This window comes from Thamnophis elegans, chromosome 11 (assembly GCF_009769535.1).
Source record: "Thamnophis elegans isolate rThaEle1 chromosome 11, rThaEle1.pri, whole genome shotgun sequence".
NCBI classification, from domain to species: Eukaryota; Metazoa; Chordata; class Lepidosauria; order Squamata; family Colubridae; genus Thamnophis; species Thamnophis elegans.
In genome coordinates, this window is record NC_045551.1 from 19209533 (window position 1) to 19223970 (window position 14438).

At 40.8% G+C, this 14438-nt stretch overlaps 1 protein-coding gene across 3 annotated transcripts in view; it reads left to right on the top strand.

Annotated features, from left to right (window-relative positions):
* RPS6KA3 (ribosomal protein S6 kinase A3) overlaps positions 1-14438 on the top strand; it is a 79128-nt gene that overhangs the window by 55594 nt on the left and 9096 nt on the right. For all 3 annotated transcript variants that reach the window (XM_032226476.1, XM_032226475.1, XM_032226477.1), the window contains 6 exons: positions 1651-1740; positions 5592-5750; positions 6042-6203; positions 8040-8116; positions 9174-9291; positions 14148-14288. In XM_032226476.1, the coding sequence (XP_032082367.1) occupies positions 1651-1740; positions 5592-5750; positions 6042-6203; positions 8040-8116; positions 9174-9291; positions 14148-14288 (747 nt within the window). The remainder of the gene's footprint in view (positions 1-1650; positions 1741-5591; positions 5751-6041; positions 6204-8039; positions 8117-9173; positions 9292-14147; positions 14289-14438) is intronic.

Consider the following 14438-nt stretch of genomic DNA (forward strand, 5'->3'; position numbering starts at 1 on the left):
AGCCTTTATTAGGACTTATCTCATGGCGATACGAGCAGCAAAATGTGCGCATTTTTCCGCTCTTATTGCGTCGCAGAATCGCGCCTGGCCGCCCTGTTTAGGATAACCCGTTCCCTCCTGAATGGGGGGGAAATGGGTGATGCCTTGCAGGGTCGAGCTGAGGAGTTTGCTCAGTTTCTGTCGGACAAAATCGCTCAGATTCGGACAGACCTGGACTCCATTTGAACAGAACCAGCCGAGTTGCCGAGGGAGGGTCTTGCTCAGACTTTCTGGAATGAGTTCCAGCTTGTCACCCCTGATGAAGTGGACAAGGCCATGGGAGCGATGAGTGCCCCCACCTGTTTACTGGATCCGTGTCCCTCCTGGCTAGTCTCATCCAGCAGGGAGGTGACACGAGGCTGGCTCCAGAGAATTACGAATGCCTCCTTGATGGAGGGATCCTTTCCACGTTCTCTTAAGGAGGCGGTGGTGAGACCCCTCCTCAAGAAGCCTTCTCTGGACCCAGCTATTTTTAAAAACTATCGTCCAGTCTCCAACCTCCCTTTTTTAGAGAAGGTTGTTGAGAAGGTGGTGGCCCTCCAACTCCGACGGAGCTTGGATGAAGCAGATTATCTAGACCCTTTTCAGTCTGGTTCCAGGCCTGGTTACTCCACCAAAACCGCTTTGGTCGCACTGACCGATGATCTCTGGCGGGCCAGTGACAAAGGCTATTCCTCTGTCCTTGTGCTCCTTGACCTCTCAGCGGCCTTCGATACCATCGACCATGGTATCCTTCTGCGACGGCTGGAAGAGGTGGGAGTGGGAGGCACAGTTTTGCGGTGGTTCTCCTCTTACCTCTCCGGAGGACAGAGGTCGACTCCTAGGCCCCTCAATTATGGGGTGCCGCAGGGGTCGGTCCTGTCCCCCTTCCTATTTAACATCTACATGAAGCCACTGGGCAAGATCATCCGCCGGCATGGGATTAAATACCATTAGTTTGCGGACGATACTCAGCTGTATCTGTCTGCCCCGTGCCAACTCAGTGAAGCGGTGGAAGTGATGTGCCAGTGCCTGGAAGCTGTTAGGGTCTGGATGGGAGTGAACAAACTCGCACTCAATCCTGACAAGACCGAATGGCTGTGGATGTTGCCCCCTAAGGATAGTCCAGATATGGATAGTCCAGACGATGCGTGTGCCAGCAGAGGGAGCTCTGTATGCCACCACAAAAAGCCACATAACTAACTCTCTTTCCCCACTCTGGGCCACCCACAATTCATAGTTTACCAACTGAATTCAATTCTGTTACTTTGGGAAAAGCTGTCTGCTTTGGTCAAAACATTCTTCATCACTTGGCCTTGTGGATAACATCTCCCTGGCAACAGATGGTTCACTTGCATTCCACAGTCTCCCTCCACCCTTAGGAATTCACCGCCCCCTTCCCAACACTGGCAAAACTGCGAAAGAAAGTAGGCACAGGCAACTATGAAGTGAAGTCAGGTTTGATAGTCCCCTGATTTTTAGTTCAGTGCTTTAACTAGTATAGCAGCCTAACTTTCTCTTTAAACAAGGTGAAAATACTGTTTTGAGCTGGTTTTTGTTATAAAATAATAATTTAATTAAATGTTAATATTATATAAAATTATTCATTTATATATATATTTGTTCCTCTAGATTATAGACAAGAGTAAGAGAGATCCTTCAGAGGAAATAGAAATATTGCTACGATATGGACAGCACCCAAATATTATTACTCTGAAAGATGTAAGTAGATAATATAAGCATCTTCATGGTAATTAAGTCATTAATATCAGTGTGTTATTTGCCTTCTATTAGCTATTAGGTTAGAAAACTTATTTAATTTTGTCCAGTATTTGTAATGCATATATCCTGGGTTTTCTCTGGAGCTGTGAACTGTAAATCTTTTTTAACCCCAAATATTTGGCAGGCTGTTTATTTACCGTATATACTCAAGTATAAGCCGAGTTTTTCAGCCCACTTTTTGGGCTGAAAAAAGCCGCCTCGGCTTATACTCGAGTCAGTGAAAATTTGCCCGAAATGGAGGAGAAAAAGGGGTGGGGCCATGCCGCTGGGTGACGCTCGTGAATGGCCCAGCGCCCCTGTGAGTTTCCCCTCCCTCTGTGTCAGCGCCGCCGCCCACCCGAAGCCTCCTGATTCCCACCGCCGGAGTTACTCACTCATGTGAAGCTGCCCGCCCTTCCCTTTTTCTTTAAACGAGCTTCAGTTTCTGAGGGGGGAAAAAAGCTTTATGTGCCAGGATTATTGAGTTCCTCGTCAATTGAGATCCGCCCACGATCAAGGGCAACTGAGGCACCTGCAAAGGCGTCACATCACCACCACCCATGTTCACGAGGCGCCAGGCATCGCAGGGCACAGAGGAACCCAGCAGACAGATGGGAGACCGGGGGGGGGGGGAGGAAGAGATCCCGTCTAGGGTAAAAAGAGGGAAAAGTGGAGAGCCTACCCTGGACGGGATCTCTTCTTTCCCAGTGCTTTCCCCGGGCTCGGCCATCTCTGTTTCCTCCCCGCCAAGCCTACCTGCCGGCGGACCCTTGCTACGAACCTCCCTTATCTACCGCAAGGAGAACCGATACACGTGGCTGCCTCTTTTCCCTTCCGCAGCCACTTCCAGCCTGCCTTCTCACATACTGGCCAAGCGCTTCCCGCCCGTCCTTCGCTTTGGGGATGCTTCGCTTGCTCTCTTCGGCGCGCTTTGCATTTAGCCCTCACTTCTCATCTCTGCCTCCCCGGCTCAGCTGCGCCCTCGCTTCCCCCACCCGCCAACGATCATCCCAGAGGCTCCAAGCAGAGACTGAAGGAAGACCGCATTTCAGTTAGCGCACCTCGGAGTCACCGAAAACTCGATGCCGGCTTCCCCGTGTTTTGTTTGTAGTGAAGAATAAACTGACAGTTGGTCAGAGGGAAGGTGGTGGTGGGGGTGGAGGCTGAGTGTCCAAGGAAGCCAACCCAGATGGGCATCGCAGGGCGCAGAGGAACCCAGCAGACAGACGGGAGACCGGGGGGTGGGGGAGGAAGAGATCCCGTCCAAGGTAGGCTCTCCGCTTTTCCCTCTTTTTACCCTGGATGGGATCTCTTCCTTCCCCCCTCCCCCGGTCTTCCGTCTGTCTGCTGGGTTCCTCTGCGCCCCCCAACTGGCAACGGTCAATTTCAGACCCTCTAACTGGTAAATAGACCTGAGGCCATAAGTGGAATTCCTCCAGCAGGGAGGATTTGAACTTTGGGGTCCAGCGGAGGAGAAAGTAGGCAGAAAGTGAGCAGAATTCCAGAGGGCTGATCCAGACACGGCTGCGGCGCGGAGGGTGGTTCTTGCGCTCCGAGCTAGCCTGCCCGCTTCCTCTTGCCCATCCGCCGCCGAGAACTCAGAGGCGGGCAGCTGCTGAGAAGTCTTGGGCTTGGAGGCGGAGCGCGCTTCCCTCCGGTCTTTTCTTTCTTGGCTCTCGGGCTTCGGCAGTCTCCGGCGCTAGAAGCTGGGTGGAGCCCTAGCGTGCAGAACTTCAGGGGGAAATGCGCGGTGGCGGCCAGCTGAAGAGCGAGGCGCGCTTCAGGGCGCTGCAGGCCTGGGGAGCGGGAGGAGCACTGGTGGTTTGTTTTTGGGGTGGGGGGTGCGACGGGGAAGGGGGTGACTGTGCGGAGAGGCTCAGAGGCGGATACGCCTGGCAGTCGGTGGGGACGTTGCCAAGAGGGGTTGCGCTGGGAAAGGGTGGCGTGCGGCAGACCGTGCAAGCTCTCTCCCTCCGTTTTGGTGGAAGGACAGCGGTGGCGGGGAGGCGTTTTGTTCCGAGAACAGGCTGCTCGGCGAGAGGAAAGGGGGCTCCCTGAGAAGCGAGAGCAGCGAAGAGGTGGTGCAGTCACAGAATTCCCCGACACTCGCTTTTTTTTAACCCAGCCTACCTCGTAGGGTTGTTGTTACGGGGCTAGACTAGGAAAGGCAGCCTTTCTCCCATTTTCGAGAAAAAGTAAGGATGTCCATCTGGTAGAACAACCACCTGTGCAATTTGGTGGCAATCCGCGAACGTTCAAGCCATGTAATGCGTGGGAAGGCATAGAATAAAGTTAGCATACTTGAAGTGAAATAGGCTTTGGTTATGTTTAGGTTGCATTAGCTAAAATGTGCCAATACCATCCTTGTTGGTAAGAATTGTTGTCATGTTAGAAGAATGACTAAGCCTGACAGCCTAATCTACTCTGTATTAAATAAATAAAATGGGTTCGTGATGCATGGGAAGAGATTCTGGAGGACATGGTGCAACGCGCCTTCAAGAAATGTGGCATTAGTAATGCTATGGATGGCAGTGAAGACAGCGCTTTGTATGAGTTTTGAAGGATTTTAACTCTTGTGTTTTAGCTTGGTTGCTGAATGAGCTAAGGTTTTTGTACTTTTAAAGTTATTGTTGATACCATATTGTTTTTATTGACCCTCTTTTCCACTTACAGAGCTAGTTTACTGTTTTTCTTTGAAATAAATATTCAAAAACATTATTGGTATCTATTTTTATTTTTGAAATTTACCGGTAGCTGCTGCATTTCCCACCCTAGGCTTATACTCGAGTCAATAACTTTTCCAGTTTTTTGTGGTAAAATTAGGTGCCTCGGCTTATATTCGGATCGACCTATACTCGAGTATATACGGTAGGTTGAAAGAGGCGGACTTCTTCCTTGGTTGACAGAAGCACAGATCAGAGAAATGATAGATCTTAATAAATAGGCTCCCAGCCTTCGGTATTGAAACATGATCTTAGAATATTGATAGATTTATAATAAAATCATTGAGGATGGCTTTCTAAAGACTTGAGGTAGTGAGTAGTGGCATTGCTAGACTGATAGGTTTGGCAAGCATATTCTTGCTTCTTATAAAAGTTCCCCAGGAATAGGATGTATAATCTTGTATAAGACATAAACAAAAGTTTATGGAGCTGCAACAACAAGAAAAGAAAAACACACCTAAAAATACAGGTAGTAAAGAATAGTTACCTGTTCTTTATATTCCAACCAATTTTTCAGTACTTGCTCTCATAGGCTTTAGAAACTAAATGTTTATATTTACCTTGCTGCATTATATGTATATACAAAGAGATAGTACATGGATTGAAAACTTTCTTGGCAGAAATGATACTAAAGATACAGAATTTTAATTCCTGACAAATTAAAACAATACATGGTTTTAAAATAAATTAATGAATTAATGAACATTTATTTCAAAGCTTTTTTACTTTTCATTCATTAGATAGTGGGAGATTCTTTTTCCACTCAGCTATCATTTTGGAAGACATCAATTAAAATAACTTTTCACATTGCCAATTAAAACGTTAAACTCTGTTATTTATTTTTCTCTTCCTTTCTATGATTGTCATGCAATTTTAGGGTTTTTTAAAATCTTATTTAAGTTACAATGATTTTTTAACTGAGCTATCCTTTATCTTGTGATATTTTCTGGGTTCTTCAGATATCACACATTATTTCAGGTGATAACCAGTATTTTAAAGTAGATCTAGTAGGTCCATTTCTTTTGTGAAATCATTTTGTATGTCACTTTTAGGTACATGATATGATTGGATATTTTATGTTATTTTCAGGTATATGATGATGGAAAATGCGTATTTCTGGTAACAGAACTCATGAAAGGAGGAGAACTGCTGGACAAAATCCTTAGGCAAAAATTTTTTTCTGAAAGAGAAGCTAGTGCTGTGTTATTCACAATTACAAAAACTGTTGAATACCTTCATGCACAAGGGGTAAGTTATCTATTTTTGAAATCATTATCAGGTTTTTCTGAAAAGAAACCTCACAATCTCTTTAACAAGTTTTATTGAGAAGAAAGAGATGGGTTTACAAGAGCTCCTGCAACTGAACTGTTTCCCATGTAAAATCAATGTGTACCAAGGAACAGCAGAGACTTCTTTATTTTTCTTGTTGCTTTTCTGCAAAGCTGCAGAAAAACTGGCGGGTCTTTTCAGAATCATGAAGGAACTTGCAGATGATTTTGCATAAAAATCCCAGTAATTTTTTCTTTTTTTTTTCTTAAGGTTGTACATAGAGATTTGAAGCCTAGTAATATCTTATATGTTGATGAATCAGGCAATCCAGAATCTATTCGAATTTGTGATTTTGGCTTTGCAAAGCAGCTGAGAGCAGAAAATGGCCTCTTAATGACACCCTGTTACACAGCAAATTTTGTTGCTCCCGAGGTAACTAACTATATGCAAATATATTTTTTAAAATCCTTATATTTATATAATATACAAAATCAGAAAAAGAAAAGTGGTAAAGCCAAACTAAAAACATCAAAGTTTTAAATATGACTATTTATTATATAATTGCACGGAGGGGATAAAAGAATCATACTGTGAATTTGAAAACAAAATGTTATTCAAAGTCAAGGCCCGGGGGCTGGATCCGGCCTGCGTGCCACTTCCTACATGCTTGCCATAGGTTCACCATCACGGGCTTAGTATAATCCTTAGTGTAAAACAATGCTGGCAGTTTAACATCCTGAAAAAGATGTATTACTTACATCCAAAAGATTTATGATGACTCAGTAAAAGCCTTGCATCAGTCCTCTTAAAAGCCATCCAGACCAGGAATATTACATTTTGCAACAGCTGTTTAGAATCCATTAGTACCTGGAGCAATAGGATTATTATCTGATTATTAAAAACTGAATATCCACCAGACTCAAGTTGATTGCTTCATATTGATCCACCTTATTATTCAAAGTATATATTGGCTTATATAAAAAAGGGGGGAAATGATTATTAATAGCTTCAGAAGCAAAATACAATCTGACCATCCTTAGTGACAATTTCAGAATCTTACAACCTGTTTAACCAACATTTCTAACTTTGTGCAGAACATTTTTTTTCACTTCCTTATAAAAACGTAAGTTGTATATTGTAGATAGTTCTCACTTAGTGATTACTTGAATCCTCAAAGTTCCAGCCATTACACCACCCCTGCAGTAACATGATGTCGATCTGGTAACTTGGAAACTGGCTTGTACTTATGATGGTGGCAGTGGTCCACAATCACATGATTGCAGCTTTCACTGACAGCTTCCTACAAACAAAGTCAATGGGGAAGCCAGCAGGAAAGTTGCAATTACTCTGGCAAGTCTCTCAGGAGCAGCCACCTCTGTGCCTTCAATCATTCACATGCAACTGCAGCCACCTGCACACCCTCCCACACCTGATAGCAGTCACCCCTTGTGCTTAAAATTGCTTGTGGGTTCTGTTGCAGCCATCTGTGCCCCACCTGCCATCGGCCACCACTCTACCCTGGGCTTGAAATAACTTTCATGCACCGCTGCAGCTACCTGCATATCCCCACCCACCTAGCATCAGCCACCTCTGAGCCTGAAATTGTTCACATATGCCACAACAGTCACCTTCACACTCTTCCTCACCTAACAGCAATTTAACTGACCTCCAAGCCCCTTGGTACCTCAACTTTCCTCAATGACTTTGATTGTTCTTCATCCTACATATGGGATTATATATGCATTGGCCAAGCCTCAAGATTTATGGAACATTCCTATCTTTTCCATATTTTAAAAGAATTTGAGGCTGATGATCATACATAAAGGAAACCAAGAAATTGAATATGTGGCTTTCTCTTTGAATTATATGAGATGTATTTATTTGAACTATATGCATTCCATGAGGTGGAGAAGCAACTGTGCAAATGAAATTATCTAAACTATTTATTGTTTTATTTTAATAGTGCTATATTGATTACCCATAATTTATGTGAATGATTTGTTTCAGTTTTGGTTTTCTTTCTTTTATAGTGCAGTGATTTAAACTGTCATTTTTATTGCAATGATAGAGTTTAAATTAATTTAATAATTCAAATATTGTTTATTAAATTAAATTAAATTATGCAATTTGTATTGGATAATTTATAATGGATACAGCAACTTCTTTCTCAGTGATTCTATAATAAAAGTAATATTTACAAAAGTAATTTTTACAATTAAGAATAATTGCTTTTTCTTTATGATTTAATTAATAACATGATTCCTATAGGTATTAAAAAGGCAAGGGTATGATGTAGCATGCGACATATGGAGCCTTGGTGTCCTTCTATATACAATGTTGACTGGGTACGTTTGTATCAATTTACTTTGTCCTGTAGCTATATAATGCTAAAACTTTCATGTCTGCAACCTTTAACTGAGCTAATCCGTGTATCACAAGGCAAATCTTTTTGAGCCCAGATACCTCAAAACAGTTAACATATAGAAGACATGGATCCAAAATCCACATTCCATAGCTTCAGTGGAATGGAAATTTGGCAAATTTCATAAAAAACATTTTATAATATAAAATTATCATAAAGAATTTTATGATATAATACAAAATATCATGAAACATTTGTTGTCATTTCCTGATGTTCAACATGGGTTACTTTCAAGGCGGATATAGCTCTGAATAACTTGGAATTCTTAAAAACTTTTCAAGTTCATGAGAAGCTTGGTGAAAATATATACCTATTAATCATTTTCAAATAGTTCATAGTTCAAATTGTACTATTTCTAAATCTGTTCCAGTACTGAACAATTTTAGTACTGCTATATGTAATACATTACTTTTGTTTCCTAATTCTTTTTGGAAAGCTTTTTGTTCACATTAGTAATTGGTAAGCAGTTACATAGTCTCATGAATAATTATTTTTGCAATTTATATTAATTACAGGTAGTCCTTTACTTACAACAATTCATTTAGTAACTGTTCAAAGTTACAAAAGCATTGAAAAAAGTGACATGACCATTTTTCACACTTACGACTATTGCAACATAGTCACATGATCAAAATTCAGCCATTTGGCAAAAGACTCACATTTATGACAGTTGCAGTGTCCCATGGTCATGTGATCACCTTCTGAGACCTTCTGACAAGCAAAATCAATGTGGAAACCAGATACACTTAATAACCATGCTATTAACATAACAACGGCAGTGATTCACGTAAAAACTGTGACAAGAAAGATCATAAAATGGGGCAAAACTCACTTAACAAATATTTGAACAACAGAAATTTTGGGCTCAATTATGGTTGTAAATTGAGGATTACCTATGATAATTTAGTATGTCAATTCTCATAATGGAATTGCGAAGAGCATTTTTTTAAAAAAATGTTAAAACTATTATCTTCATTTAGTTATACTCCCTTTGCAAATGGTCCTGATGATACTCCAGAAGAAATTTTGGCACGAATAGGTAGTGGGAAGTTTTCTCTCAATGGTGGATACTGGAATTCTGTCTCAGAAACAGCAAAGGTATGTCAATCATTGTTCTTGAGAGTTCATTAGGTACGACAGAATATAAATCAGTAAGTATTAATAATAGCAAGTTGCATTATGTTTGCTATTGTTTTCTTCCTAGAGCTGAGAGTCAATAACTGGCCTAAGGTCAGCTGCTGTTTTTGTCTGCAAGGCAGAACTAGAACTCATAGTCTCCTAGTTTCTATATAGAATTCTTCATTGGCCAACTGTGATTGGACACACAAGGAATTTGTCTCCAGTGCCCAAGTTCTCAGTGTAATACAATACAATAGCAGAGTTGGAAGGGACCTTGGAGGTCTTCTAGGCCAACCCCCTGCCTAGGCAACCCTATGCAAATGGCTATCCAACATCTTCCAGTGTTGGTGCATTCACAACTTTTGGAGACAAGCTGTTCCACTGATTAATTGTTCTAACTGTCAGGAAATTTCTCCTCAGTTCTAAGTTGCTTCTCTCCTTGATTAGTTTCCATCCATTGCTTCTTGTGTTACCCTCAGGTGCCTTGTAGAATAGTTTGACTTCCTCTTCTTTGTAGCAGCCCCTGAGATAGTGGTATACTGCTATCATATCTCCCCTAGTCCTTCTTTTCATTAAACTAGACATACCCAGTTCCTGCAACCGTTCTTCATATGTTTTAGTCTCCATTCCCCTAATCATCTTTGTTGCTCTTCTCTGCACTCATTCTAGAGTCTCCACTTCTTTTCTACATTGTGGCGACCAAAACTGAATGCAGTATTCCAAGTGTGGCCTTACCAAGGCATTATAAAGTGGTATTAACACTTCGCGTGATCTTGATTCTATCCCTCTGTTTATGTAGCCTAGAACTGTGTTGGCTTTTTTGGCAGCTGCTGCACACTGCTGGCTCATATTTAAATGGTTGGACTCCACTAGGACTGCAAGATCCCTTTCACAGTTACTACTGTTGAGCAAGGTACTACCTATACTGTACCTATGCATTTCATTGTTGTTGCCTAAATGTAGAAGCATACTCTTTTCACCATTGAATTTCATTTTATTAGATAGTGCCCAATGTTCAAGTTTGTCAAGATCCTTCTGTATCTTAAGCCTATCTTCTGGAGTGTTGGCTATTTCTGCCAGCCTGGTGTCATCTGCAAATTTGATGAGTTCCCCATTTAATCCCTCATCCAAATCATTGATGAAGATATTGAAGAGTACTGGGCCCAAAACAGAGCCTTGGGGTACTCCACTGCATACTTCCCTCCATGTAGATGCAGTTCCATTGAGGACTACACATTGAGTGCGGTTGGTCAGCCAGTTACGAATGCATCTGGTGGTGATGCTGTCTAACCCACATTCTTCTACTTTATCTAGTAGTAGATTATGGTCTACCTTATCAAATGCCTTACTGAAGTCCAAGTAAACTATATCGACGACATTCCTCTGGTCCACTAACTTTGTCACTTTGTCAAAGAATGCAATAAGATGAGTCTGGCATGATCTGTTTTTGACCCATGTTGGCTTTTGGCTATTACTTCGTTTACTTCTAGGTGTTTGCTAATTCATTATTTGATTATCTTTTCCAGAATCTTTCCTAGTATTGAGGTCAGGCTGATAGGTCTATAGTTTCCTGGATCTATTTTTTTTTTCCTTTTTTGAAGATGGGAACCACATCAGTTCTTTTCCAGTCCTCTGGCAATTCCCCGGTGCTCCAGGATCTCTGAAAGATATAGTTCAGTGGTTCTGAGATCTCATCTGCCAGTTCCTTCAGAACCCTGGGGTGTAATTCGTCCGGTCCTGGTGATTTGAACTACTCTAGGGTAGACAGGTGCTCACTTACCATTTTATTCCCTATTTCAATTTGTGTTCCTAATCTGATTTTTCAGGTGCTGTTTTTGATAGGTTGGACTGTTTTATCCCTTTGTGTAAAGACAGATGCAAAAAATGAGTTAAATAGTTCTGCTTTCTCCCTGTTGCTTGTCACCTTCTTGCCACTTTCTCCCACCAATGGACCAATTGTTTCCTTAACCTTTTTCTTATTTTTAACATGTTGAAAGAAGCTTTTTTTGTTATTTTTTACTTTTGTGGCAAGCCTTTCTTCATTGTGAGCCTTAGCTTTCCTTATTTCATCTTTACAGGCTCAGGCTGTTTGCTGATATTCTGCCTTAGTTATGTCCCCCTTTCCACTTTTTATAATTAACCTTTTTGTCTTTCAATTTGTCAGAGAGTTCTTTATGCAGCCATGCTGGTTTCTTTTGGGAGCTGTTATTTTTGTTCTTCATTGGTATTATGCTAGACTGAGCTTTTGTAATCTCATTTTTCAAAATTTCCCAGGCTTCTTGAGTTGTTTTTTCCTTGGGGATTCCCATCCATGGAATTCTTCCCAAGCTCTCTCTAAGTTTATTGAAATTAGCTCTCTTAAAATCCAAGACTCTAGTTTGACTTTGTTCTACTACTTGTGTTTGCATAATGTTGAATTCCAATATTGCATGGTCACTTGCCCCCAGGGTTCCTGTGGCTTCAACACCTTCTATCATTTCCTCTCTCTTAGTGAGAATTAAGTCCAATATGGCTGATCCCCTTGTTCCCTTCTCTACTTTTTGGGAAACAAAATTGTCTGCTAGGTTCATCAGGAACCTGTTGGATCTTCCACTTGGTGCAGAGTTTGTTTCGCAGTTGATGTCAGAGTAATTAAAATCCCCCATTACTATTGTGGTGTGCTTCCTACATACCTTAGTTAGCTGACTAGCAAAAAGTTCATCTATTGCCTCTGCTTGGTTGGGTGGCCTGTAGTATAGACCTATGGCAATGTCATTCCCCCCCCCCCAATCTTTAATATTGACCCAAATGCATTCAAGATATTTCTCATCATTGTTGTGCTCTATTTCTGTAGAGATGTAGTTATTTCTTATATATAGTGCCACTCCACCTCCTCTTTTATTTGATCTATTTCTTTTAAATAATTTAATCCTTCTAGCTGTATGTTCCATTTGTCGGTTTCATCCCACCAAGTTTCTGTAATGGCAACAATATCATGTCTTCCCTCATTTACTTGAATTTCTAATTCGCCCTGTTTATTTCTCATACTCTGTGCATTAGTGTATAGACATTTGAGTCCATTTTGATTGACCTTGTGTTTACTGTCTACATAACCTGTGTTATGCCTGGCTGCCCCTATTTTCTTGCCACTTGTATGATTCATGCACATGGTATGGCACTCACTATTAAATGCTTGGTTTTGCTTGACAGCAGGAGTGATAATCTTACCCGCACAAACGTCTATGTTACATGCACTGATAACCCTATGAGTTTTAGATGGCTGGGGTCAGAAATGTTCTGTATCAATTAATTCCCTGTCCCTGCTGTTCAGTTTAAATGTTTATCCAGAAAATCTGTGAATTTAATGCCAAATAACTCAGTCCCTTTCTTGAATGGGTGCAAACCATCTCTTTTGTACAGTTTTTCATTGGACCAGCTGCAGGTATCATGACTAATAAAACCAAAGCCTTCCCTTTTACACCACTCTTTTAGCCACACATTAAACTCTGCTACACGCTGGCCCTTCCCTTTTTGTTCCTTATATACTGGTAAAACCTCTGAAAAGATAAGCCTACAACCTACACTACTAAGTTCATACCCCAAGCTCTGGAAATCATTCTTCACAGAAAGTACATCTTTTTGGGACAGATCATTTGTGCCAAGATGTATAATAGCATCAACGTCACATTCCTTACTTGCATTCTTGACTATCTTAAGAATACGCCTCTTATCAGCAGTAGCACCTGGCAGACACCTGACCTCTTTTAAAACCTCCATATCCTTTCCTAAATTTACATTCCTTACGATTGAATCACCAACCAGAAGGTGACTTCTCTTTTTACATACCTTGATCTTCTTGTATATATAAACAACAAAGTGATAGGCCATAGATAAAAAAATCATAGTTACAATCATTAATCCTAAAATACAAACAATAAGTGATAAATCGTAAGATACCAATAGGAGAAGGTAGTAGTAAAGATGAGAAATGAGAAGATGAGAAAATGAGACGGATAATAGCAATTACAGACTACTACATGAATACATATTGTTAGGCCTAAGACAGTACTGTGGAAATTAGGTGTTCAGCAAAGTGATTGCATGGGGGTGGCGGGACTATATTTGTATCTAGTTTTTGCTTGTAGTGTCCTATAGAGGCATCCTGAAGGGAGAAGTTGAAACATTTTATGTCCATGATGTGAGGGATCAGTAGATATTTTAGATATCTACATCTTGGTAGATATGTGGTGGGTCTGTAGATAAATATACCATGCCTTAGTCATTACAGCAAACTGGCTTTACAGTACAATGAAATAATTAGGCTATTATTAGGAATAAAGCTTAATAGTTTACATAGCCTTCTCCTGATATTAGTGATTGAAGTACTTTGCTTTTCAGTTTTTGTGTGTGTAGGGGAAGGAATGCCACAAAAATGGCCATTTTTAATTCCCATGCTCAATATTTGGTTCTTTTATTTCCTGTTTCCTTTTTATATCCCTTGTCTTCATTTATGCAATTAAGTGCAATACCTTACCAGGGCATTTTTTAAAATAAACTTTATTAAAGCTTTGTAAAGCACATAAAATCACAAACTAATAAAGCTTAAGCTGTAAAGAAAGAAAAAAAGAAAAAGCACAGAAAGAAATAATTGGAAAGGAAAAAATAGAAGGTTCTGGTTTCTTTTGCAGCAAATATAAGTACGTTACAAAATTCTCTCCTACTCTGATTACAAAAAATCTCTTCATCAAAGACTGAGGTATCCTTTCTAATCTGAAATGTTGTTTTTAATACATCTGAATCAAATCCATCATTTTATTATTTTATAAAACTTGTGCAATTTAACTAATTGTTTACAGGACTTAGTTTCGAAAATGCTTCATGTTGACCCTCATCAGAGACTGACTGCTGCTCAAGTTCTAAGGCACCCATGGATAGTTCACTGCGATCAGTTGCCTCAGTACCAACTCAACAGGCAAGATGCTCCACATCTTGTGAAGGTAAAAAAAAATCCTAAGCATACTATTCCTTAGAGTAGGCCTTTATGGTACACAGATGGCATATATCGGACAACATTTTATTAGAACTGATATGCTCTTCTGGTCATCTAGAGAATACCTGCTAAGAATGTACATGGACGTGGATAAGAT